The sequence below is a fragment of the Saimiri boliviensis genome, chromosome 2 (genome assembly GCF_048565385.1).
Source record: "Saimiri boliviensis isolate mSaiBol1 chromosome 2, mSaiBol1.pri, whole genome shotgun sequence".
NCBI classification, from domain to species: domain Eukaryota; kingdom Metazoa; phylum Chordata; class Mammalia; order Primates; family Cebidae; genus Saimiri; species Saimiri boliviensis.
Window position 1 is genome coordinate 232891810 of NC_133450.1, and position 25679 is coordinate 232917488.

At 39.1% G+C, this 25679-nt stretch overlaps 1 protein-coding gene across 1 annotated transcript; it reads left to right on the forward strand.

Annotated features, from left to right (window-relative positions):
* Positions 1 to 4263: 4263 nt before the first annotated feature.
* Positions 4264 to 12327, forward strand: LOC120366411 (uncharacterized). The gene is made up of 4 exons (XM_074395515.1): positions 4264 to 4353; positions 7954 to 8080; positions 8577 to 8672; positions 11354 to 12327. The coding sequence occupies exons 1-4, from the start codon at positions 4315 to 4317 to the stop codon at positions 12325 to 12327; spliced, it is 1236 nt and encodes a 411-aa protein (XP_074251616.1). The 5' UTR covers positions 4264 to 4314.
* Positions 12328 to 25679: the final 13352 nt, after the last annotated feature.

The following is a 25679-nucleotide window of genomic DNA, read 5'->3' on the forward strand; positions in this document are numbered from 1 at the left end:
TTTACCCACCGCTATACACTGAATTTACTACTCAGAGAATGATGCTATTTCACGCATTCCTCAACAGGTTATTGGCTTTCTCGAGAGAAATACACAAGATTGTTTTATTCAAATTTCTGTTGAGTATATCCCGACTCTCTCGCTGCCTCACCTGAATGCATATAAGGCTTGCTCATGCCAGCACGCTCAGTGCATTCGTTTGTCAAATGCTTTTGCTCTGAGCACCAATCCCTCTACTGAGGGGAACACACTACTTCAAACAGGAAAATTGATGTCCTCCCAAACTAAAGTTACCAGACACGCTGCTAAGCTTGAACAAACTTACCTTCAGCGGTCAGTCCTGCTCCTCACTTGTGAACAGCACCTTCCTTCTGAAGCTGGGGAAAACACCTTTATTAACAAAGCTTCACAGACTCCTATATGTGAAACCTGGAGATAATAGTCAATTGTCAATTAGCTACACCTGGAGCTACCTCAACTAGTTATGTAACACATTGACAATTAACTGATGCACATCGGGTGCATTTTATAACTTTACAAGCCATGTTGTGATAAAAAAATTTTTCATCTGAAGAAAAACTGAAGGCTAATGAAGAGAAAAAAGGAAAAGAGAAGGCAACAGCGTTGTTTTTCATGGTTCCCTATCCTGTCGAGAAGTAATAGAGGGAGGAACCTCAAAAGCTTCAGTTCTGGCCGGGCGCGGTGGCTCAAGCCTGTAATCCCAGCACTTTGGGAGGCCGAGGCGGGTGGATTACGAGGTCAAGAGATAGAGACCATCCTGGTCAATATGATGAAACCCCGTCTTACTAAAAATACAAAAAAAGTAGCTGGGCATGGTGGCACATGCCTGTAATCTAAGCTACTCAGGAGGCTGAGGCAGGAGAATTGCCTGAACCCAGGAGGCGGAGGTTGCGGTGAGCCGAGATCACGCCATTGCTCTCCAGCCTGGGTAACAAGAGCGAAACTCCGTCTCAAAAAAAAAAAAAAAAAAAAAAGCTTCGGTTCTTCCCCTGCCCCATGGTTGAAACATAAACTAGTAGAACACTCAACTTCATTTCAATCTGATGTTCCAGAGGATTTTAAAGAAAGCGATCATACACATTCTTATTTAAAGACTGTTTAAAGGCATAAAGTCAAGTCTCTGAATTAACTTCAAAGAAACTGGAATTCTGATGCAGCGGAGAGGCGCTTAGCTTTAGCAGCCAGGTGGCCCTTTGAAGCCCTTTAATTGTAGGTGTCTGTATCCACCTGGTGCTGCATCCACCTCTTTCCTATTTGGGGATAGAGAAAAGGTGGCAAAGATGAAAGTGTTTTACCTGCATTAGATATAAGAGCTAAGAGGACTGCTAAGGTATTCATGAGGTAACAGACTATTGTTTGCCGTTGGCAAAACTTAAATTTAAAGACTCCATGAGAGAAAAAAGTGACTAGATATGTATATCATCAAACATTTCACTATTTTACCTCAATTACTCTGATCCCAGCCTATCTCTTCTTTTATTTTTTTAGATATAATCTCAAATTCCTATCAACTATTTAAATAATTGCTTTGCTGGTTTTATCTTATCAGCAAACAAATATACCTTTCCAATCCCTGTTATACTTAGACTAAAAGATTTATCTCTTTCCTTTTTAATTGATTTTTATGAATTTTCAAGTCCTGTAACTAAAATTATAGAGGCTTATGCAAACAACATGGGAAAAGAGTTGTTTTATAGTTTGAAGACCACATGCAATCCATTGATTAAGCGACTTTATGTGATCAAGTTATTTACATCAAAATGTTACCTTCAGTGCAGCTGGGATTGAAGTATTTTCTTAAATGGAAAAACGTTGCATGTTTATTTGTCCATTAATTACAAATATAAACAGAAACACAACTGCAGACTATCACCTATAAATTAAAATGCTTACGTCTTTCAAAAGAAGGATTTATTTGATGTCCCCCCTTTGAAATAGAAGAAATATGCAAGAAAGAACGGAGGAGGAAAATGCCTAGGAAGTCAAACACGCATTTGCAAAGCTAATTGAACAAATTCACCACCATTTGACATTTTGTGAAAAGAAAAGCAATCCTGCAGCTGGATAAAAGAACAATGCAAACAAAGACAGAAAAATACAGTCTAAACTGATCTGCTGAACCCCAAAGCACTAAGATATCCTTGTTTAGATTGTGAAATTTAACTGTGAGCAACAGAAAAAGTTTTTGTCTTAACACTTCCCAGGATCAGAGAGAACTGCAGGTGACGTGCCTCTTTTCTTTCCCTTTGTGAGAAACTAACCTATTTGAACAACAAGAATAGTCTTAAGGCTGGGCGCGGTGACTCACGCCTGCAATCCCAGCACTTTGGAAGGCCAAGGTGGGTGCATCACCTGAGGTCAGGAGTTCAAGACCAGCCTGCCAAATATGGCAAAACCCTGTCTATACTAAAAATACAAAAAGTTAGCTGGGTGTGGTGGTGGGCACCTGTAATCCTAGCTACTTGAGAGGCTGAGGCAGGAGAATCCCTTGAACCTGAGACGTGGAGGTTGCAGTGAGTCAAGATCGCACCACCACACTCCAGCCTGGGAGACAAGAGTAAAACTCTGTCTCAAAAAAAAAAAAAAAAAAGTAAAAGAAAAGAAAAAAAGAAGAATCTGTTGTACTGGACCAGACCGAGCATAGAAAGTCAACACCAAGACAAAAGTATGTCAAATTGCAGGGTCATTTATTATGCCGGTGACCACGGAGGACTCATGTCTCTCCAACCCGTGGCCCCGAGTTCAGGGGGAGAGAGATTTTTAAGATGAAAAACCACATCCTGGTTTCAGGGTGGTTTCAGGGTGGGGGGATGCAGGGCAAGCAACTTTTCAGCACTTATTGATAAGCAGAAGCAAGCACTTTTCATAGAAGCCAAGGTCAGCAGTTATTGCAAAGAGAATGAGGAAGCCGTTACAACTTATTTTAAGAACAGCTTTGTCTTTTACAAAATGGCATTTCTCAGGGTTAGGGTCAGGGTTAGCCAGGCTCAGTCTCCTGACCTCAGGTGGTCCACCACCGCAGCCTCTGAAAGTGCTGGGGCGTGTCACTGTGCCCAGCCCCACCTTTTTCTTTTTGCTTTTTAGCATTCGGCTACTAGACCATTCAAAATTTACTTGTGGCCCGTATTTTACTGCAAAGATTGCCTCCTTTCTGAAATGTCAGGCTGCCTGATTAGTCCATTTTCACACTGCTGTATTGTTTATACAAATTCCTCAGACTGGGTAATTTCTTTTAAAAAGTGGTTTAATTAAATCATAGTTCTGCACTGCTGAGGAATCCTCAGGATACTTCCAATCATGACCATGGCAGAAGGTGAAGGGAAAGTAAGGCACATATTACATGGTGGAAGAAGAATGGGGTGGGGGGAGCGTGCCACAATTTTAAACCATCAGATTATCTTGAGAGCTCTCTTACTATCGCAAGAACAGCCTGAGGATAATCCGTCCCAATGATACAATTACCTCCACCCGGTCCCCGCCCTGACACATGAGAATTACAATTTTTTTTATGAGACGGAGTCTGGCTCTGTAGCCCAAGCTGGAGTGCAAAGCTGCGATCTCGGCTCATTGCCTACCGCGTTCAAGCGACTCTTCTGCCTCAGCCTCCCGAGTAGCTGGGACTATAGGCACGCGCCTCCCATCCGGCTAATTTTTGTATTTTTAGTAGAGGCAGGATTTCGCTATATTAGCCAGGATGATCTGAGCTTCGGACCTCGTGATCCACTCCTATCCGCCTTTTAAAGTACTGGGATTACAGGCGTGAAGCCATCGCACCCGCCCGGAATTACAATTTGAGATGAGGTTAGAGTGGAGCCGCAGAACCCAACCATATCACTGCAAGGGATCCGCAGCAAAGAAGGTCATAAAATTAGAAATTTTGAAATAATTGTCATATTTTTTCAGTTTATGAATTGCTATATTATATATCGTTTATAAATGCATAGGACGTTACACAAGGTTAAATGCAAATATCCTCTGGCTTTGGCCTGGCTTAGATCAGGGAAGAAACCCTCGACTGTAAAGGCTGCAGCCTACACTGTTATTTTTGCTTCATTCAGCCCGGTGTCTGATCAAATTTTCTGTCATTCAGGGCGTGAAGGGTGGGTCCTGAAACCTCATCCAATCAGGAGCATTGGATTAGAAACTAATCAGGTGTGCAGCAGGATAAAACAGGACGCTTCCGTAATGTTGCGTCCGTATTCAGAGTTGCAGTTCTTCTCTTCACTGCTCTGCATCCTCTGTTCTAGAGGCCAAGCCTCCGTGGCCGTGTGTCCTGCAGGTATTCGCAGATTTATGGCTAAAAGACCGGGACCCCCTGGAAGCCCAGAAATGGTGAGTACTGGGTCTGTCATTGTGAGAGAGGGGTGGGGGCTGGTGGGAACGGGCTGAAAGTGGCTGTAGCTGCCAGACTTCCTCTCAGCTCCGAAGTCGGAGGACCCAAACCCTCGTTGGCCCAGCTCGGCTCTTAGTCCCCCAGAGCCGTAAGACGGTGCCTGGGCCAGCAGCTGGGACCCTGGGAGTTCTGTCTTTTTCCTCCGCAGCAGCTTAGCCCTGGGCCGGAGCCCTCTCTGGGCAGCTCTGCGCTCCCAGCGCCTCATCTCACCCAGATTGTGCAGGGATGGGAAAGTCATCGGGGGGAATCGTGATTTTCTTCACCCTCCGACCCTCCACCCTGAACTGGGCCTCGCTGTCTGTGTCCACATTTTCTCATTATTTTGCTCCCACTTATAAGTCACAACACACAGTATTTAATTTTCTGTTCCTGCACTAGTTTTCTAAAAACATCAGTCTCCAGCTCCATTCATGTTGCTGCAAAGACGTGATGTTATTCTTTCTTGTTGCTATGTTATATTTCATGGTGTATACATACCACATTTTCTTTATCCAGTCTACCATTGAAGACATACAGGTTTAATTATTTTTTTTTTAACTATTAGAATAGTGCTGTAAAACATATGCGTGCATGTGTCTTTATGGTAGAATAATTTACATTCATTGGGTATATTCCCAATTATTAGATTGCTAGGTCAAATGGTAATTCTGTTTTCAGGTTTTTGAAACGTTGCCAAACTGCTTTTCTCAATGGTTGAACAAATTTACACTCTCACCAGCAGCGTATAAGCATTCTGTTTCTCTACAACCTCACAAGTAGCTGGTTTTTTGTTGTTTTGTTTTTTTACTTTTTAGTCTGATTGTGTTTATTTGAATTATTTCTTTTTTCTTCATTAGTCTAGCGTTTTATCTATCTTACTATTTTTTTCATAGAATCAACTTCTGGTTTTGTTGAGCTTTTGTTTTGTTTCGTTTTTTTAGATGGAGTTTAGCACTGTCTTTTTTTTTTTTTTTTTTTTTTTTTTTTTTTTTTTTTTGACGGAGTTTCGCTCTTGTTACCCAGGCTGGAGTGCAATGGTGCGATCTCGGCTCACCGCCACCTCCACCTCCCGGGTTCAGGCAATTCTCCTGCCTCAGCCTCCTGAGTAGCTGGGATTACAGGCACACGCCACCATGCCCAGCTAATTTTTTTTTTTTTTTTTTTTTTTTTTTTTTTTTTTTTTTTTTTTTGTATTTTTAGTAGAGACGGGGTTTCACCATGTTGACCACGATGGTCTTGATCTCTTGACCTCGTGATCCACCCGCCTCGGCCTCCCAAAGTGCTGGGATTACAGGCTTGAGCCACCGCCCCCGGCTTTTTTTTTTTTTTTTTTTTTTTTTTTTGAGATGGAGTTTTGCTCTGTTGCCCAGGCTGGAGTGCATTAGCATGATCTCGGCCCACTGCATTCCAGTTTTAAGTGATTCTCCTGCCTCAGCCTCGTGAGTTGGGATTACAGGTGCCTGCAACCACACCTGGCTAATTTTTGTATTTTTAGTAGAGATGGGGTTTCAACATGTTGGCAAGGCTGGTCTGGAACTCCTGACTTCATGATCCACCTGCCTCGGCCTCCCAAAGTGCTGGTATTACAGACATGAGCCACTGTGCCTGGCCTGTTGAACTTTTTATGTTTATTTATGTCTTGTTCGTTTCAGCTCTGATTTTGGTTACTTCTTGTATTTTACTAACTTTGCAGTTGGTTTGCTCTTACTTTTGGAATTCTTTTAATGGTAACATTAAATTCTAAATGAAGATCTTTCTAACTTTTTGACGTGGATGTTTAGTGTTATACATTTTTGTTGTTAACACTGCCTTAGCTGTGACCCAGAGATTCTGGTATGTTTTATTTTGGCTCTAATTAGTTTCAAACTTTTTAAAATTTCTGCCATAATTTCATTATTTACAAAATAGCTTTTTGGAAGCTGATTATTCAATTTTTATGTAATTGCATCATTTCGGGTTTTTTTTGTATTGAATTATTCTATGTATTTTCTTTTTAAAATTAATGATAGAGAGACATAAGAAGAATGAAATGAAAATACTGTGCTCTCAATCTAAATGCTAAAAATAATTTGACACTTAGTATCAATTCCCAGGGTGCTATGAAAATTAAATCACATTATGTGTTATTCACAGCACATTGTTCTGTGACTGTGCTAGTGTCTGCTTAACAAACACTTTATTAGTACATGTGTACATGTTCCCCAAGTGCAGACTTACTCAGACATTGCTGCCTTCTGTTGTCTCTGTAAACTTTAAAAAGCCAACAAAAAATACAGTATTTCAGGATGGAGATTGGTTGTCTTTATTTGTACCACAAGTATTTGTATTGTGACAGTTGTGGTCGGTGTAAGGGACTCTTTTTTTTTTTTTTTTTGAGATGGAGTCTTCCTCTGTCCCCAGGCTGGAGTGCTGTGGCACCATCTCGACACACTTCAGGCTCTGCCAAATGGGTTCAAGCAATTCTCCTACCTCAGCCTCACGAGTTGCTGTGGTACAGGCGTGTGCCACCATGCCCAGCTAATCTTTGTATTTTAATAGAGATGGGGTTTTACGATGTTGACCAGGCTGATCTTGAACTCCTGAGGAGCTCAAGGAGTTCAAGACCAGCCCGATCCACCTTCCTGAGCCTCCCAAAGTGCTAGGATTACAGGTGTGAGCCACTGTGCCCAACCAGAGACTCTTTGTTGTGCCTGCTTTCTCTAGCTAATGCTAATACTGTGTCTGGGAAAGCACAGTCAGTATTTACAGGGGACTTCTTGAAAAAGCCCATACCTAGACCTTTTTTGGATCCTGCAAAGTTATATTGCATAAAGCAGGGCCAAGATTGCCAAGTGATTTATAAACTTGAGGGATTCAAGATACATTCAGGAGTTTACTTCAACCTTTGATGCAAAGGTAGGCTGCACTGCCTGCCCTGTTTCAGTTTGGTAGGAAGAGGTCAGTGCAGTTTATGCTCTCATTACTATAAAAAAAAGTGCTGGTGTCTGATAGGAGAGGGCAGGGAAAAATAAACAGGAGTTGAAGACCAGCCTGGCTAACATGGAGAAACCCCATCTCTACTAAAAATATAAAAATTAACTAGGCATGGTGGCTCAGGCCTGTAGTTCAAGCTACTACTCAGGAGGGTGAGGCAGGATAATTGCTTGAACCTGGGAGATGGAGGTTGCAGTGAGCCAAGATCATGCCACTGCACTCCAGCCTGGGCAACAGAATGAGGCTCAGTCTCAAAAACCAAAATAGACCTAAGAAGAATGAAATGAAAATACTGTGCTCTCAAAAATCAACTTATCCATGTTGATACACTCAATTTTATAATTTATCATCCAAAAAAGTATCGTATCTACAGTGGTATTGTGGATCTTATGCTATCCTCTTTTCCTGGAGTTAGAGAATACTTCTATATTAAAAATTCTTATTGAATAATTCTAGTCACTCTTATAATTCAGAACCACTTCTTTTTACTCTGTTTTTTAACTTGAACCAAATAAAAATCTCTGCCTATGACATGTGGTGTTTGTATGTTCATTAGTGTTTTTTTGTTTTTTTTTTTTTTTTTTCAGGGACTGTTGACATTCAGTGATGTAGCCATAGAATTCTCTTTGGAGGAGTGGCAATGCCTGAATCATACTCAGCGGAATTTATATAGAGACGTGATGTTCGAGAACTACAGAAACCTGGTCTCCCTGGGTGAGGATAACTTCAATACACAATTCCGAATATATCCTGAAAATTTTTTTTCTCTTTTCTAAGATGTTTTTGGTAATTTCTGCTTTGCACGAATGAATTTTAGGTGTCTGATTTTAAGAAAATCTTGGGGACTCATTGGTATAGAACAAATTCTTCCAGACGTTTTCTCTTGACCTGAACTTTTCCCTTTCCTGAGCTTATGTATCTTTTGTTCTAAGTTAGTTGCAATTCCAAAAATGTCGTGGCATAAAATATCATTGTCCACACCTTAGAATTCAGTTGCTGCCATCAATTTTTGATTTAGATACTGAGTTGTGAAATTAAAGATCTACAAATTTAAAATATTTTCTAAATATTTAGAAAGTTCTATTATGAATCAGTATTAATTTTCTAGAATTTTCTATTATAACCTCTTTACTAAGCATAATACTAGGTTGGTTATTAAAGAATTTCCTATGATTTATGTTCCTTTTTTTTTTTTTCCTTAATAAAACAGGTATTACTGTCTCTAAACCAGAATTGATCACCCGTCTGGAGGAAAACAAAGAGCCCTGTAATATAAAGAGAAATGAGATGGTAGCCAAACACCCAGGTAAGTGAGAGCAAAAGAAGCGGACAACACAAATGGAGGTACACAAGTCAAGGAGGAAGCCAGTCCTTAATATGTAGGGAGCTGTGCTTCAATGGAAAGAGTTTCTGAGAAGCCTGAGTAATTTTTTTCCTTTGCTCTCACATAGGTACACCTTCTGTCCCATGCTTTTAAATACTCTAAGGATTCTACTTTGGCTTCAGTAATCTCCCTTCAAGTTCACAGTGTGAGCCAAAGTTTTCTTTATGGCTTATAAGGGAATGCACAAACTGCTTTGCCATTGCTTCTGGAGACACACAAATATCTGTATATTTTTAAGAAACTGTTAAACCATTTTTAAAATTCTTTTTTTGTATCATGTGTAAAATGTGTGAGAATAGTCGTTTTGTTTCATCGGTGATGGTCCATTTTTCTGCATATGCCATTCTATTTGTATTATTATAGCCTTGAAATAGAAAGCTTTTTTTTTTTTTTTTTTTTTGAGACGGAGTTTCGCTCTTGTTGCCCAGGCTGGAGTGCAATGGCGCAATCTCGGCTCACCGCAACCTCCGCCTCCCGGGTTCAGGAAATTCTCCTGCCTCAGCCTCCTGAGTAGCTGGGATTACAGGCACGCGCCACCATGCCCAGCTAATTTTTTGTATTTTTAGTAGAGACGGGGTTTCACCATGTTGACCAGGATGGTCTCGATCTCTTGACCTCGTGATCCACCCGCCTCGGCCTCCCAAAGTGCTGGGATTACAGGCTTGAGCCACCGCGCCCGGCCTGAAATATAAAGCTTTTTTACAAAATTTTTTTATTTTTCTATTTTTATCCAGGTATTTATTTATTTATTTAAAGACTTATGAGACCTGCTGTGGGGGGATATGCAAACAGGGTACCTCTTTTGTTTTCATTTTACTGTGTTGCATGCTTTAGGTAAAGATTCATAAATAGAATTGCGGTACTATATGATAATTTCATTTTTAATTATTTGAAGAACATTCAAGATATTTCTTATGATGGCTGCACTTTTTTTCTCATCAACAACTTACATGAGTTTCAGTTTCTTTACATCATCAACACAGTTAGTGTTTTTTAAAAAATTTATAGTGTCCATTCTAATCTATGTGAGGTAATTTTGTTTTATCTTGTGATTTTGTTTTTTATTTTCCTAAAATTATTAATTTTTTGCAACCTTTCAAATGGTTCTTCCCATTTGTATATCATTTTTATTAAAACTTAGTTTAATCACTTGGTCCATTTCTTTCTTTCGTTCTTTCTTTTGAGGTGGAATTTCTCTCTTCTTGCCCAGGCTGGAGTGCAATGATGCAATCTTGGCTCATGGCAACCTCTGCCTCCTGGATTCAAACAATTCTCCTGCCTCAGCCCCCTGAGTAGGTGGGATTACAGGGATGTTATACCACGCCCAGCTAATTTTGTATTTTCAGTAGAGATGGGGTTTTGCCATGTTGGTCAGGCTGATCTGAAACTCCTGACTTCAGGTGATCTGCCCATCTTGGATTCCCAAACTTCTGGGATTACAGGCGTGAGCCACCACTCCTGGCTCATTTGTCCATTTATAAATCAACTAATTCAATTTAATGTTACAACAGTGTATTTTAAACTGGTAAAAAAAAAAATGACTTCAGTTGCATAGACAAATTTGTCATATTTCAATATATTTGTTTAGCTTCTTAATTTTTTTACATTTTTTTTTCTGTTTTTTTTTAATCACCTCCACAATTTGTTTATTTTTTTGATCCAAGCCTTTTGTTGATATTCTTATTTTTCTGATTTTATTTGGATATCTGTTTTTTATTTTTCTGATTGAGGGTAATATGGATTATCGGATAATTTGAAAGTTAATATATTCAACTTTATTTTTATAGTTGCTTTTTCAAAATTTTTGATTTTTTGGTTGGACCATGTTGCCCTAATATTTTATATACATTGTAATCTTTGGTTGAGAGTTAGAAATTAGCGGAAAACTACATTTCAATATCTTTATGCTGCAGCTCTTTCCTGGCATAGGTTGAAACCAATTATCTTGGCTAGAGATTCTGGGAGTCTCTCAAACATGTTCTCAGGATGTGTCTTGTGTGCAACTTTGTATTTATTTTTCAGTTAGAAGACCTCTCCATGCTTCTTCTTACCAGTCAGTAACTACTTTCTACACCTGTTTTCCTTCCACCTTACTGATGACTTTCTGCTGTTATAACATTCACTTTTGATCTCAGAAGACTTAAAGCTGTCACTTCAAAGTATATCACCATTTTATTCAGCAACTTCTGTCATGGAAGACAGAAAGGCCCCCGTCAGCCAAAAGTAAAGATATAGGTGCCAGTATTTTTCTTGTCTTTTGAGATATAAGGCAGAAGTTGACAGTTTACCCCAAAGACACCATGTTCTTCTATTGGGGATGAGGAAGGGCTGTGTTAGGTAAATGTAGTAGACTTTTTCTTTCTATATAGTTCTTGGCATTGTGCTCACCTGGTGCACACACTTACTTTATTTATAAATTTCCAACAAAGATATTTTGATCACTGTTTTTGTTGCAATTATACACCTATGAAGAAATTATGGCTTGTGGTAGTTTGATATGCCGTTTTGCTAATGTACTTTGTATCATTTTATATATTTGATTTGTAAAGTATATTTAACTGAGTCTAGTAAGTGGAGTAACTTGCCATTTTTGTGTCTTTCAGTAACATATTCTTATCTTACCCAAGACCTTCAGCCAGAGAAGGGCGTAAAAGATTTACTCCAAAAAGTAATGCCAGTAAGATACGGAAAAAGTACTACCAAGAAGATATGTGGACATGAGAAGTTTCAATTTAAAAAATGCTGTGAAAGTGTGGATGAGTGTGAGGTGCACCAAGGAGGTTATAATGAAGTTAACCAACGTTTGTCAGCTACCCAAAACAAAATATTTCAGACTTATAAAAGTGTCAGAGTCTTTGGTAAAATTTCAAATTCTAACGGACATAAGACAGGAGATACTGGAAAGAAACATTTCAAATGTAAAAAGTATGGCAAATCATTTCGCATGCTTTCACACGTCAATCAACTTGAGATAATTCATACTAGGGAGAATGCCTACAAATGTGAAGAATGTGGCAAAGTGTTTAACTGCTCCTCAAGCCTTACTAAACATAAAAGAATTCATACTGGAGAGAAACCCTACAGATGTGAAGAATGTGGCAAAGCTTTTAGCTGGTCCTCAACCCTCACTAAACATAAGAGAATTCATACTGGAGAGAAACCCTACAGCTGTGAAGTATGTGGCAATGCCTTTAGCCGCACCTCAACCCTTGCTAACCACAGGAGAATTCATACTGGAGAGAGACCCTACACATGTGAAGAATGTGGCAAAGCCTTTAGCTTATCCTCAACCCTCACTTACCACAAGAGAATTCATACTGGAGAGAAACCCTACACATGTGAAGAATGTGGCAAAGCCTTTAACTCCTCCTCAACCATTAAGAAACATAAGAGAATTCATACTGGAGAGAAACCGTACCAATGTAAAGAATGTGGGAAAGCCTTTACCTTCTCCTCAACTCTCGATACTCATAAGAGGATTCATACTGAAGAGAAACCCTACAAATGTGAAGAATGTGACAAAGTTTTTAAGTGGTCCTCAGGTCTTGCTAATCACAAGAAAATTCATACTGGATAGAAACCCTACAAATATGAATAATGTGGCAAAGTCCAGCTCTCAGGCCTTATAATACATAAAATAATGTATACTGGAAAAAATCACAAGTGTGGAGAATGTGGGCAAGCCTTTAACCGGTTCCAAACCTTTATTGTACATAAGATAATTCGGATTGGACAAAAATAATAAATAAAGCAGCCTTTAAAACCAGCCCTCGTAAACCTTAATGAATCTAAGAAATTTATTTTAAAAAATTTTGTTTTGAGATGGAGTCTCACTTTATCACCCAGGCTGGAGTGCAGCCGCACAATCTCAGCTCACTGCCAACTTCTGTCTCCTGGGTAAAAGCGATGCTCCTGCCTCAGCCTCCTGAGTAGGTGGGATTACAGGTGTGTATCACCACACTGACTGACTTTTGTATTTTTAGTAGAAAACCCCATCTATACTAAAAATACAAAAATTATTTTTGAAAAATGTGGCAAAGCCTTTAACTGGTTCTCCATCTTTATTAATTAAAAAATGTTATACTGGAGAGAAACTCTACATCCATAAAAAATGTGACAGAGCATTTAACCACGCCTCAGACTTTTCTAAAAAAGAGAAATCAAACTGAGAGAAACTCTAGAAATGTGTTAAATATGGCAAGAGCTTTATGGTAGTCACACATTATGTTAGGTAAGATAATTCATACTGAAGAATACTCCTACAAATACGAAGAATACTGCAAAACTTTTAACAAATTGTCACACCTTATTGCACAGGAAAGCATTTATACTAGATAAAAACTGTACAAACACAAAGAATGTGAAAAGCCATTAATATATGCTCACATCTTACTCAATATCAGAAAGTTTATACTTAATAAAAGCACTATAGGCCAGGCACGGTGGCTCACATCTATAATCCCAACACTTTGAGAGGCCAAGGCAGGTGGATCATGAGGTCAGGAGTACAAGACCAGTGTGGTCAACATGGTAAAACACCATCTCTACTAAAAACACAAAGCTTAGTTGGGCATGGTGGCGTGCACCTGTAATTCCAGTTACTGGGGAGGCTGAGACAAGAGAATTGCTTGAATCTGGAAGGCGGAGGTTGCAGTGAGCCAAGATTCAGCCAATACACTGCAGCCTGGGTGACAGAGCAAGACTCCATCTCGGGGGAAAGAAAGCTTTAGAAATGTGATGACTATAAAAAGACTGTTCAGAAAATGTAGGCCTTTAAATAAAGACTCTTTACTCTGAAGACCAAACATCACAAACATAAACAGGATTGTAGTGCCTTTACTTGTATTAGAGATTTTATTGTACACATTTTATATTAAAGGAAAACCCTGATGCAGATGCTCAAACTTTGTTGAACATCAGAGAATTTATATTTGAAACAAAGCCTAAAAATGTAATGAATGTGAAAAACATTTGTTCAAAAACTACAGTTTAGAAAATACCCATTTATACTAATTTCTGCAGATGCAGTAAATGGGAAAAATATATTTAATCAAAAATTAAGTCTGTATATACATTTGAGGATTCAGAGTGGAAAGAAGGAAGGCACTGCAATGTCAGACATTACTCTCAGAGTGTTGAGTATAAAAAAGATCCAAAGCTAACACTATATACGTTTTAAAGAAGCTGTTTTTTTTTGGAGATTTATAATTACATTCAAGATGTGTTTCTTTTTATGTAAAAAAAAAAAATCTTTTCTAAAAACAAATAATATGTAACTCAATCTCACGTAACTTCATGTTGATTCCTCTCATTGTTTATATAAAAGTATTTAATTTTTGCGTCAGAGATATTAGAGATTTTTGTTTGTTTGTTTTTGTTTTTTGTTTTTTGTGTTTTTTTTTTAGAGGGAGTTTCGCTCTTGTCACCCAGGCTGGAGTGTAGTGGCATGATCTCGGCTCACTGCAACCTCCACCTCCTGGGTCCAAGTGGTTCTCCTGCCTCAGCCTCCTAAGCAGCTGAGATTAGAGGCACGTGCTACCACACCCAGCTAACTTTTGTATTTTTAGCAGAAATGGAGTTTCACCATGTGGTCCAGGCTGATCTTGAACTCCGGACGTCAGGTGATCCACCCACCTCAGAGTTCTAAAGTGCTGGGATTATAGGCATGAGCCACCAGGCCTGGCCTGCCAGTGTTTTTAAATAGCAAGTAAGTTGAAGAATTTTGTTCCCATAGGTCAAATTTATATTCTTTTTCACCTTAATTTTTTTTTTTTAATTTTTGTGAGTAGTGTGCATACACACTTATGGCATTGATGCGACATTTTAACAGGCATACAATATTTAATTATCACAGCTGAGTAAACGAGGTGTATATCACCTTGAGCATGTGGTTATTTTTTATATTACAAACAATCCCATTATACACTTTTAGTTATTTCAATATGTGCAATTGAATTATTATTAACTACAGGGTCATTTTTATGGTCATAAAAATTATATGAGTATAATTAATATCCATACATTTCTGAGTCCTGATTAAATATTTTTTAAAATTTGCTTCATATATATTTTGTACATGTGGCCTCTCTGCTGACAAAAACAGACTTTTAGTTTTTTGATTTACATAGAGTTACATATACAAATATACTACTCTAAATATATACCAGCCGGGCACAGTGGCTCATTCCTGTAATCCCAGCACTTTGGGAGGCCAAGGTGGGCAGATTATTTGAGGTCAGGAGTTCAAGGCCAGCCTCGAGAACATGATGAAACACCATGGGTCTCTACTAAAAATACAAAAAACTAGCTGGGCTTGGTGGTGTGTACCTGTAGTTCCAGCTACTAGGGAGGCTGAGGCAGGAGAATCGCTTGAACCCAGGAGGCGAAGGTTGCAGTGAGCTGAGATGGCACCGCTGCACTCCAGCCTGGGTGACAGAGTGAGATACCATCTGAAAAAAAAAAAAAACAGATACACCATAAATGTAAGAAAATCATGTAGTATGCATTGTTGAGTGCGTTTGTGTGTGACTTTGTATACATTTTCAGAAGAACAATGTTGAAACAAAAAATAACATTTTAGTAAGGTGGATAATTAACTAGAAACCTGGAAACCTCAAAGATTCTGAAAAAAAAAAATTTTTTTTTTTTTTGGGACAAAGTCTTGCTCTGTTGCCAGGTGCCAAGCTAGAGTGCAGTGGCGCGAGCTCGGCTCACTGCAACCTCTACCTCCCAGGTTCAAGCAATGCTCCTGCCTCAGCCTGCCAAGTAGCTGGGACTACAGGCCTGCACCACCATGCCCAGCTAATTTCTGTATTTTTTAGTAGAGACAGGGTTTCACCATGTTGGCCAGGATGGTCTCAGTCTCGACCTCATGATCCACCCACCTCAGTCCCCAAAGTGCTGGGATTACAGGAGTGAGCCACCGCGCCTGCCCTGAAAAAAAATTTATAATCTGTGCCTTGTTGATTTTGTTACTGTAAAATCTTATCACACCCAAATCTTTTCTCACAGTACTTTGTAGGTTCTGATGAGAAGTTTGGAATTTTTAAATATGGTGAAAAGCTGTTAAACTTGGGAGTGTGAGCTTTTATTTATAGCTTCTCATGTACTTCCAGATCAGTTCACTGAGATAAGAGGCACACACTGTCCACAGGTGAGAAGATGAAATCAGGTAGCACTGTCTGTGTTTGTAAAAAAAATTTTTAATTAGATTGTAAGACAAAGGATAGCATATACAAAATTAGCTAGAAAGCATAACTTAGAAATTAGATTTATAGGAGAGTTACTATTAAGGGATAATCGTTAAATATAATTTTAATGATATGTTGATAGCAAAACTTATGTTTTCATGCAGAATCTTGTATTTTTGAGGGTGAGTGTTAAATGCTGCAAATAAAACGAGCTCTGTGGATTTAAAACTTGGGGTAATGTTTCTTTTTCATTTTAATGTTACAATCTTGAGGGATTTTTCTATTATTTTATGATTTTTTTTTTTTAGTGGGTGAGATTCACAGTCTATAATTTTTACAATTAGTCACCTAACTGTAGCCAACATTTTGGTCATTTTCTCTGGGAAAATTTTGGAGATTATGGCAGCTTTTAGATTAAAACATTTTACTCAGTTATTTTTCATGCAAAGATGTTTATTATGTTCACAGAGTGACCAATCATGTGACAGGTAGCAACACCTGATTTTTAGTGTCTTCCATTACTCACCATCAGCAGCAGAAACTAAAGGTCCCCAAGCTGAAAGTAAAAGCCCTATTGTTTTGCTTTTCTCTTGTTAACCTGCCTTTCGTTTTAGGGTTTTCTGTCATAACCCTTATGATAAGGAGAAAGGGGATCTCCCCTATACCAGCTCCCAATTGAAACCCTGAACACCAAGCTCGAGTGAGCTTCCCTGGTTCTGTATGGCATGAACAGAAATCTCTCACACATTGTTCCCAGGAGATTTAAACATTATCTGTAAAATTCCACAGAGAAAGGGGACGATGAGAAGCCTGCACCTGGTCTCTCCTGGACCTTGGACCTTGCTCTATGTACTTTTTTCTGCTGCAGATTTTTTTTTTTTAGATAGAGTCCCACTCTGTCACCGAGGCTGGAGTGCAGTGGCCCAACCTCAGGTCCCTGCAACCTTCACATCCCAGGTTCAAGTGATTCTCATGTCTCAGCCTCCCAAGTAGATGGGATTACAGGCACCTGCCACCAGGGCCAGCTAATTTTTGTGTTTTTAGTATAGATGAGGTTTTGCTATGTTGGCCAGGCTAGTCTTGATCTCTTCACCTTAGGTGATCCACCCACTTCGGCCTCCCAAAGTGCTGGGATTATAGGTATGAGCCACCAGCCCATGAATACAGACAGTAGCCACCAACTCCCTTGTCTCACACACACACACACACACACACACACAGTCTCCATTCCACCATTTGTCTTTTATTTTTGCTGCTTTTTAAAAGGAGCTAATTTGTAAAAATTCTGCATTGTAAAATTTGTTTTTTCCTCTCTGTAGAGGTCCTAAGTGTGTGCGTGAGGGTTTTGTTCTTTTTATTCCTTTTATAAGTTAAACACGTTATTTTTTTAACTCAAGTTCCACACTTTTTTTTTTTTTCATAAGCTCACAGGGGAAAAACATGGGACTATATGTAGTAAAATGTTGTGATAAGCTGCTTTTTCCAGCGAAAACTAACTCTCTTTCTCAGACTAAAGGCTGTCCAGGCTTTATGTTAGCTTCTTAACCCGGAAGCACTCCATCTTAGCTTCTTCATTTTAGTTATTTTCCCACCATTAAGTATGTAACTAGAGCATGTAGCTGGGGCAGGCTGACACTGGGCACCTCCAGGAATGCATGTGTTAATACGAGGCCAAGTTAAGTGGTACCAGCAGAGCCTGGGGATGCAGATGCTGTCGAGTGCCCAGAGCCCCCATTATCTGTAAGTTGTATGTCTTTCATGACGGCTTTACCCCTCGCACCTGGCACTGTTTTATTTCTCATGTACTAGTTTATCTTTTAACTTTTTGCTTACTCTGCTTTTGTGAAAAATTTGCTTCAGCTAGGTTCCCCTTTTTAAAACGAGGGTATAAAAGACCACCTAACTGGCTGGGTGCGGTGGCTCACACCTGTAATCCAAGCACTTTGGAGGCCAAGGTGGGTGGATCACCTGAGGTCAGGAGTTCAAGACCAGCCTGACCAACACGGTGAAACCCCGTCTTAAAAAAAAAAAAAAAAAAAAAACAAACCACCTAACTTTTTCTTAGGGGCCAAGAGAATTTTGGGCATCAGCCACCTCTCGTTCGCTGGCATAATAAAGGACTTATAATTCAATCTCAGAGTGTGGTGCATTCCTTGACTTGCTCGGGTACAACAGTGTGAGGGCCCTTCAACTCCTTTTTTTTGAGGTGGAGTTTGACTCTTGTGGCCCTGGCTGGAGTGCAATGGCATGATCTCAGCTCACCGCAACCTCTGCTTCCCAGATTCAAGCGATTCACCTGTCTCAGTCTCCCAAGTAGGTGAGATTACAGGCATGCACCACTACACCTGGCAAATTTGTATTTTTAGTAGAGATGAGGTTTCTCCATGTTGGTCAGGCTGGTCTCGAACTCCGACCTCAGGTGATCCTGAGCCTCCCAAATGCTGGGATTACAAGCATGAGCCACTGTGCCTTGCCTCAACTCCTCTTTCACTCTACTTGCCGCCCTGGAAGAATTCCTTGGCATGTATTGTTCTCTATGCATTTATAAGCATATACAATATAAACTCACACATAGTTAGCATATAATGCACATAACACCACACTATGTGCATTGTTCTGCAATGTTCTTTTTTTAGAATTTTTCCCTTTTCTTTTTTAAACTTATTCCTTTTTACATTTTTTATTTTATTTTTATTTTGGAGACAAGCTCTCACGCTGGTGCCCAGGCTGGAGTGCAATGGCGCAGTCTTGGTTCACTGCAGCCTCCGCATCTCAGGCTCAAGTGATCTCCCACTTCAGCCTCCCGAGTAGCTGGGAGCACAGGTGTGTGCCACCATGCCTGTCTAACTTTTATATGATTGTAGAGATGGGGTTTCACCATGTTGCCCAGGCTGGTCTCAAAACTCCTGACTTCAGGTGGTCTGTCTGCCTCAGCCTCTCAAAGTGCTGGGATTACAGGCATGAGCCACCTCTCCTGGCCGGTCATCTGTATTTCTTCTATAAATTGCCTATTTCCTTTGGTCTCTCAATCTCTCTCTCTCATTATTAACAAAGGTTCTTTATAATGGACATCAATCTTCCATCTCTCATACTTTATGTGGTGCAAATGTTATCTTCAAATCTCTCACTTATTTTTAGCCATTTGCTCTTTTCAAACACAGCAATTTTTAATTGTGATATAATCAAAGTAATAAATCTTTGCCAGAGGGTTTTGTGTAACTGCAAGTAACTGACTTGGTAAAATACATGTTCTGCTGTCCTATAAACTGATACTGTCATTTTTGTTTGCTTGAAAATGGAAGATACACAACTTAGTTTTTATTGGTAGGAGAAAGAAATTTGAAAATGCTGGTGTTGCATGTTAGCGTTGATCAAGTTTTGTGGCTTGTACTTTTTCATAAAAGAGAGATATTAAAACTATAAATCATACTTGTAAAGTCACATAATATGCATATAGATGTGTGTACACACACGTACACATAAAGCCACACACTTGTGACACTTTGGATTATAAGTTTTGGAATCAAATGGACCTGGGTTTTAGGCCATTTAATCACGATGAAGCCTTGAGGTTTGTTTTAGGCACACTGCCCCTCCATTTCTTCATCTGTAATATAGGATGGATAAAACCCATCTCAGAAAACTGTGAGGGCAAAAAATAATGAGCCACAACTACTGGAGTATCTGACATTGAACAGGTTCCTGTAACAGTGGCTGCTTAGGAGAAGGTTATCCAGGCTTCAGTAAACAAATCTGCTTCGTCGTTCACTCAAGCTGCGTCTGTGAGAAGCAGCACCTCAGGCACCCACTCCTGCAGTTCAGAACATCTGCCCTCAGACTTTCAGTTTGGTGTCCATATTTGATGGCCTGTTTTGTTGACCTTGGCACCTTAGTAACGGTGGCTTGTGTCTTTTGGGGAAGCCTCAGGAGCCTCAGCTGTACCTATTTCAGCTGCTCTGGAGGACGCTGCCCTACCTTTTGGATTCTCCAAAAGTTGATTTTTGTTATGACAGACAGCCCTCATTCAAAATCAAATGCTTTCAAACACAGTTTAGGTACTTCAGGATAATCCATCTAGGTGTTGGATTGAATAAGTTAACAAGTAAATAATTGTACTGTTGTAATGAATTGTAATTCTCTCACCAGATGCCTTTAGGGGAAAAAAAACAATTCCTACAGACTTCTAAACCAGAGGAAATACCCTACAGAGAACACAGTTATATAACTAGTATTCTCTCACACCCAAGGAACATGTGGCTTTGTCATCCCAATATAGAGATTGTAAGTCTAATGTCATGCTCTGACTCCACCCTATTCATTAATAAAAACCCCTAATCAAGTATTTATTAAACCCTTGCTGTGTGCATCCCATTATGGTAAGTGTTGCAGCTGCATCTGCATGTCTTATGATGCTAAGTGAGTTAGGAAAAGCTTGCAGATTATCAGATTACATGTGAGGCCTGAACTCTCATCTCTCATATGCCATTCATTTGTGTTAAACCTTGAACAATCTCTTGAGCATATTTGCTTCCCTTCTTATGTGTCTATGTAATGAAGAGCTTGAGCCCGCAGATGTCTAAGGTTACTTGCAGCTGTCTCATTCTATGATCTTCCTCCTCTTTCCTGAGATGTTAGGTAGGGTTTCCCGAATCGCTAAGGGATCACACTCCTTGCTCCAGCCAGAAGAAACTACTTCATATTTGTCTCATGGCTGGGATTTTGTGAGTGCTAGCATTTTTCCTGGAGCGTACCCCTACCCTTTATGAGAATAATCCCCCAGTCACCCCTGAGGTTCTGTTTCAAATACATTTTCCCAGAGGTTTTTCGTTATATCAACTCCCTTTCCCACTATGCTGAATTAAATGCTTCTCTTTGTTCCCATGCCGTCTTAAACTACATTTCTTTCTTTCTTTTTTTTTTTTTTTTTTTTTTGAGAGGGAGTCTTGCTCTGTCACCCAGGCTGGAGTGTAGTGGTGAGATCTCAGCTCACTGCAGCCTCTGCCTCCCGCTTCTAGTGATTCTCCCACCTCAGCCTCCTGGGTAGCTGGGATTATAGGCACATGCCACCATGCCTGGCTAATTGCTGTATTTTTAGTAGAGATAGGGTTTCACCATGTCAGCCAGACTGGTCTTGAACTCCTGACCCTCGTGATCCACCCAACTCAGCCTCCCAAAGTGCTGGGATTACAGGCGTGAGCCACTGCGCCCGGCCTTAAACTATATTTCTTATAACATTCACTGCCTTGTGCTGTCTTGTCCATTTGACCAAATTCTTCACCAGATGGTTGGTTTCATGCCTTACTTACACGTTGTATTTTCAGGCTCTAGTATAAAATTTGTCTCAAAGTAGGTGTTCAAGAAATAATCTTAGAATAAATTCGGAGTTGACTTCCCTGAAATCCTGGAATGGCTTCTATTTATAGTGCACAATGTGTTACTCTACCCAGGTTACGCTTCAGCAGAGAAGAGCTCATCCTACAGTCTGCAGGCAATAGAAAGCTCTTAGTATCCCTCTCCAGGAATTACACAGGGCAGAAGGCACCCTACCCACAAGATTATCCCCCCTTCCCAGGGACAGCTAGGATGCTATGGGTATACAGTATGAAAGCCCGGCCCCATTGCCTAAATCCGGGGTAACGTACGGAGCCATCCCAGCACCCCAGCCCTCCTTGGGAACAGCTAAGCGAGACATTTGTGTGACCACATCACAGTTCAGTTCCTTTTTTCCACCAGTGGTATTTTCCTTACTCTGACTTAAGTGTTGCTCTTTAAGAACTCGGCAACCACCTTCCTGCCTGCAAAACTCAATCTCTGAATCTGTTTTCCATGGAACACAACCTTTGAGTGGAATAAAATCCCTCCTTACAAAGCCTTGCACCACAGGACTGGCCTGGTTTTCCGCCTTCTCTAATCAGCTCTCCTCACCATCCACTTGCCTTCAGTTGCACTGTCTGTCCCTTACATTCCTGAAACTTGTTTTTTCTTCATAGGTACTTCTGTTACTTCTAGTCCCTCTTTCTAGAAGTTCCTCCTTGGCATATCTCATGAATGACAATATCCTTTTGGTCTAAATGATTCTATCAGTGTCATCTTTCTGGTTGTTTCTATAAAAAGGCCTTGCTTTGAGATCCTACCCATGGAGATCACCCCGGCATTCTGCTCACTACCCTAGTTATTTCCATGACAACACTTTCATAAATAGAGATGTTTTTGCCTCCTAAAACATTGGTCCAACTAACAACTAAACATCTGTAGTCAGACAGTAACAAAAATAACAACACTTACATAACACCTATTATTAATCAGGCCCAGTCTGAAGGGCCGTACACATTGACTGCTCACAACAACCCTGTAACACAGCGATATGGCCAGGCTTTGTGTCCCCACCCAAATCTCATCTTGAACTGGAATCCCCAGGTGTTTAGGGAGCAACCTGGTGGGAAGTGATTGAATTATGGGGTGGTTTCCCCCATGCTGTTCCTATGATCATGAGTGAGTTCTCACAAGATCTGCAGTCTGTATAAGTCCATTTCCCCCGCTCTGGCCAGCCCTCTCTTTCTTGACTCCATGTGAAGAAGGTCTTTGTTTCCCTTTTGCCTTCCACCATGATTTTAAGTTTCCGACCTCCCCAGCCATGCAGAACTGTAAGTTAAACCTCTTTTCATTATAAATTACCCAGTCTCATGTAGCATCTTTATAGCCGTGTGAGAACAAACTAATACAGAGAAGCACTATTATATCCTCAACTTTGCAGATGAGGAAAAGGAGGAACAGAGATCCCACAGCAAGAAGTGAAGCTGAGATGAAACTACCTACCAAATTCATGCTGTTAACTCTGTGGTAGGTGCTATATGATCACATTTTAAGTAATATGTGGCCAACGAATAAAAGAAGGAGTGGCTAGCATAGAAACTACTCAAGTAATTTTTCTGTGGAGGGTATTAGAGTTGGACATAAAGCTTACAATGTAAAATTTAATGTAGAACCCTTTGACAAGAGAAATAAACTGAACTTCTATGTTAAGTCAGTAGTTCTACCACTGCTACAGAAAAGGAGCCTATTGGCCGGGCGCGATGGCTCAAGCCTGTAATCCCAGCACTTCGGGAGGCTGAGGCGGGCGGATCATGAGGTCAAGAGATCGAGACCATCCTGGTCCATCTGGTGAAACCCCGTCTCTGCTAAAAATACAAAAATTAGCTGGGCGTGGTGGCGTGTGCCTGTAGTCCCAGCTACTCAGGAGGCTGAGGCAGGAGAATTGCTTGAACCCGGAAGGCGGAGGTTGCAGTGAGCTGAGATTGTGCCACTGCACTACAGCCTAGTGCCTGGAACACAGTGAGACTCTGTCTCAAAAAAAGAAAAGAAAAGAACAGGAGCCTATCATAAGCTGTTGTCAAACCCAGTATGTTGCCCATTGTCTACTTGGGTATCTGTGTTCCTAACCTCCCTTTCATAAGCAGGCAGTTCAAATATGAATGAGCCACTCAACAGAAGTCATATTTGAAAGTATTACAATCTATTATACTAAGACAAAAATTAGACATAGTCCAAAATTGGAGGGTGCATGTTTTTCTTTTAGATCACTGTAGATAATATTAGAGTACATCTAACTTTACAAATGGCAGGATGATTAAGTTTGGTAATACAATGCATAAGAAATATCTGCTCTAATAAAAAGTTTCCACTCTCCAAATTTACTTATAGATTTTGTCTATAAAATGCTAAAGTTCTGAAAGTGAAGTGAAAAATGTGATCATTCACCTGAATGTTTGTCTATGTTATACCAAACATTTTGTTATTTATAAATTGTAAGGCTGAGAATTTTTGACTTTGTACCCAGAAACTCTGGCAAAAGTACTACTAAGTCAATGGAATCCAGCCCTTTTTTTGTGCAGAATAATTGTGCTTAGCACATTTTTCTTCCCCTTTTTGCTTATATATATTTAAAATCATAATATATTCTAGTATATCTAACTTAGCTTTCCATTAATATAATTAATTGAGAAGCACAATTAGAATTGTCTAATAGGTCAAATGCTGATAAATTACACAAAATGTGATAATCTTCATTGACATAATAATTTTGGAAGCCATTTTGCAAAATGAAGCAATGCAGAGTAGATTAGCTCTTCAAATAAATTTCTATTACTGGTCTATTTGTATTCCCAAAACTATATGCCAGTTACAAATTAATTTCTTCATAAACATCAATATATACTTATCTATTTCTATCGCTGTGTTTTTTAAGATAATTTTCCCTCAGTGTTTATACATCTAGAAAAATAACTATTTTTACTGAGAATAAGGTCAGTTATAGTAATTTTCCCAAACAATTATGATACAACCAATCCAGTCACAATATCATATGAGGTATAACAGCAATTAATTTTTCATTTTTTGAGCCATTATCTTACATGAAGAGCATTCATACTACTTTAAATTTATTTCAAGAGAATATTCTGTGGGGCAAACACTAGTTAAATTTTGAGTACCTAATGAGGCATTCAATAACAGTAGAAATAAACTATTTTTGATAAACTTTCAAATAAAGTTTTAAAACTTCATTTTTAAAGGCATACCTCAAGATTTCAGGAACTGTCTTTTATCTGCTAATCAGTGTCATCACTCAGTTCTCCATTGTCAAGAAAAGAGTCAATCTGAGACAGATTTTGTGAACATAGAGACCTCATACTTGCAAAAAAATGAATTGTTTAACTTATAACCACTGGCCTGATCATGACATTAATATTTTTCTTCACCTTTAGTTAAAATAACCATTAGGTAAGCCTGAACAACATTCCTTTTAAAACTTTGACAATTCAAAAGTTTGTGAAATATTTGACTAACGTGAAATGTTATATTTAATCTGGCACTAACCAGAGTATTTTAAAGAAAAAAATTCTTTTAACTCTTGAAAATGTGCTCTTCTAAAGTACAGATAATTTTTAAACCAACAATTGTTTGTGACAGCCTAAAACTACATGTAAAACAAAAATGTGATAACTAGAAATTGATAACTATTTAATGTCTTCTACTCACAGGTTTCAAAGTCATTGGTACAATTGCTAATTTGTCATAGTTCCTATCATTCATTTGTACAAAAGCACAGACTGAGATATTTATACCATTTGAAAATTAAAATGAGTATCCTATGAACTATGAAAACAAATGTATGGGCTATTCTTAATCACTTATTTCCTCTTTTGCAAGCTGAATTCTGATTCATTAGGAAAATATTTTTCTGGTACTTCTAAACAATGTATTTAAAAACTCACCACAGAAATTAATAATATTATGTATATCTCAATTCAAGTCTTTTAAAGTGAGAAAATATGAGAGAGCATGAGTAAGTAACATTCAGGAGATGGAATTCAATTAGATATCATCACTAATAATAGAGTAAGTTCATTGGGAAAATGATGACCAAAAAGATTTAAAGTGATAACTTTTCAAATTTTAAAATTTGGAGAATTCAATCATCTTCCCAAACTACTCAGAGTGTTTTGTTATTTTTCTTCAGTTTTCATTTTATAAATAATATAGATATTTCTTGTATAGTGCTCACTTTTAACACAATAGTATCCAGACTTTCCTGTTTTAATTAATTCTATGACTATTTCAAAAATGAAAGCTCGCTCATGTTCTCCTCACCATTATCTCATGTACCAATGAGTCTCTTTTGTAGTAGTATCTTTGGAGTGCATTCCCAGACAAAGCCTCCTTTCCCAGTGAGAATTACACC

Excerpts from the sequence above, each read along its gene's own strand:
- LOC120366411 (XM_074395515.1), top strand. The coding sequence starts at position 4,315 with ATGGCTAAAAGACCGGGACCCCCTGGAAGCCCAGAAATG. Across the intron at positions 8,081-8,576 it reads CAGAAACCTGGTCTCCCTGG|GTATTACTGTCTCTAAACCA; the intron begins GTGAGGATAACT and ends TTAATAAAACAG. Across the intron at positions 8,673-11,353 it reads GATGGTAGCCAAACACCCAG|TAACATATTCTTATCTTACC; the intron begins GTAAGTGAGAGC and ends TGTGTCTTTCAG.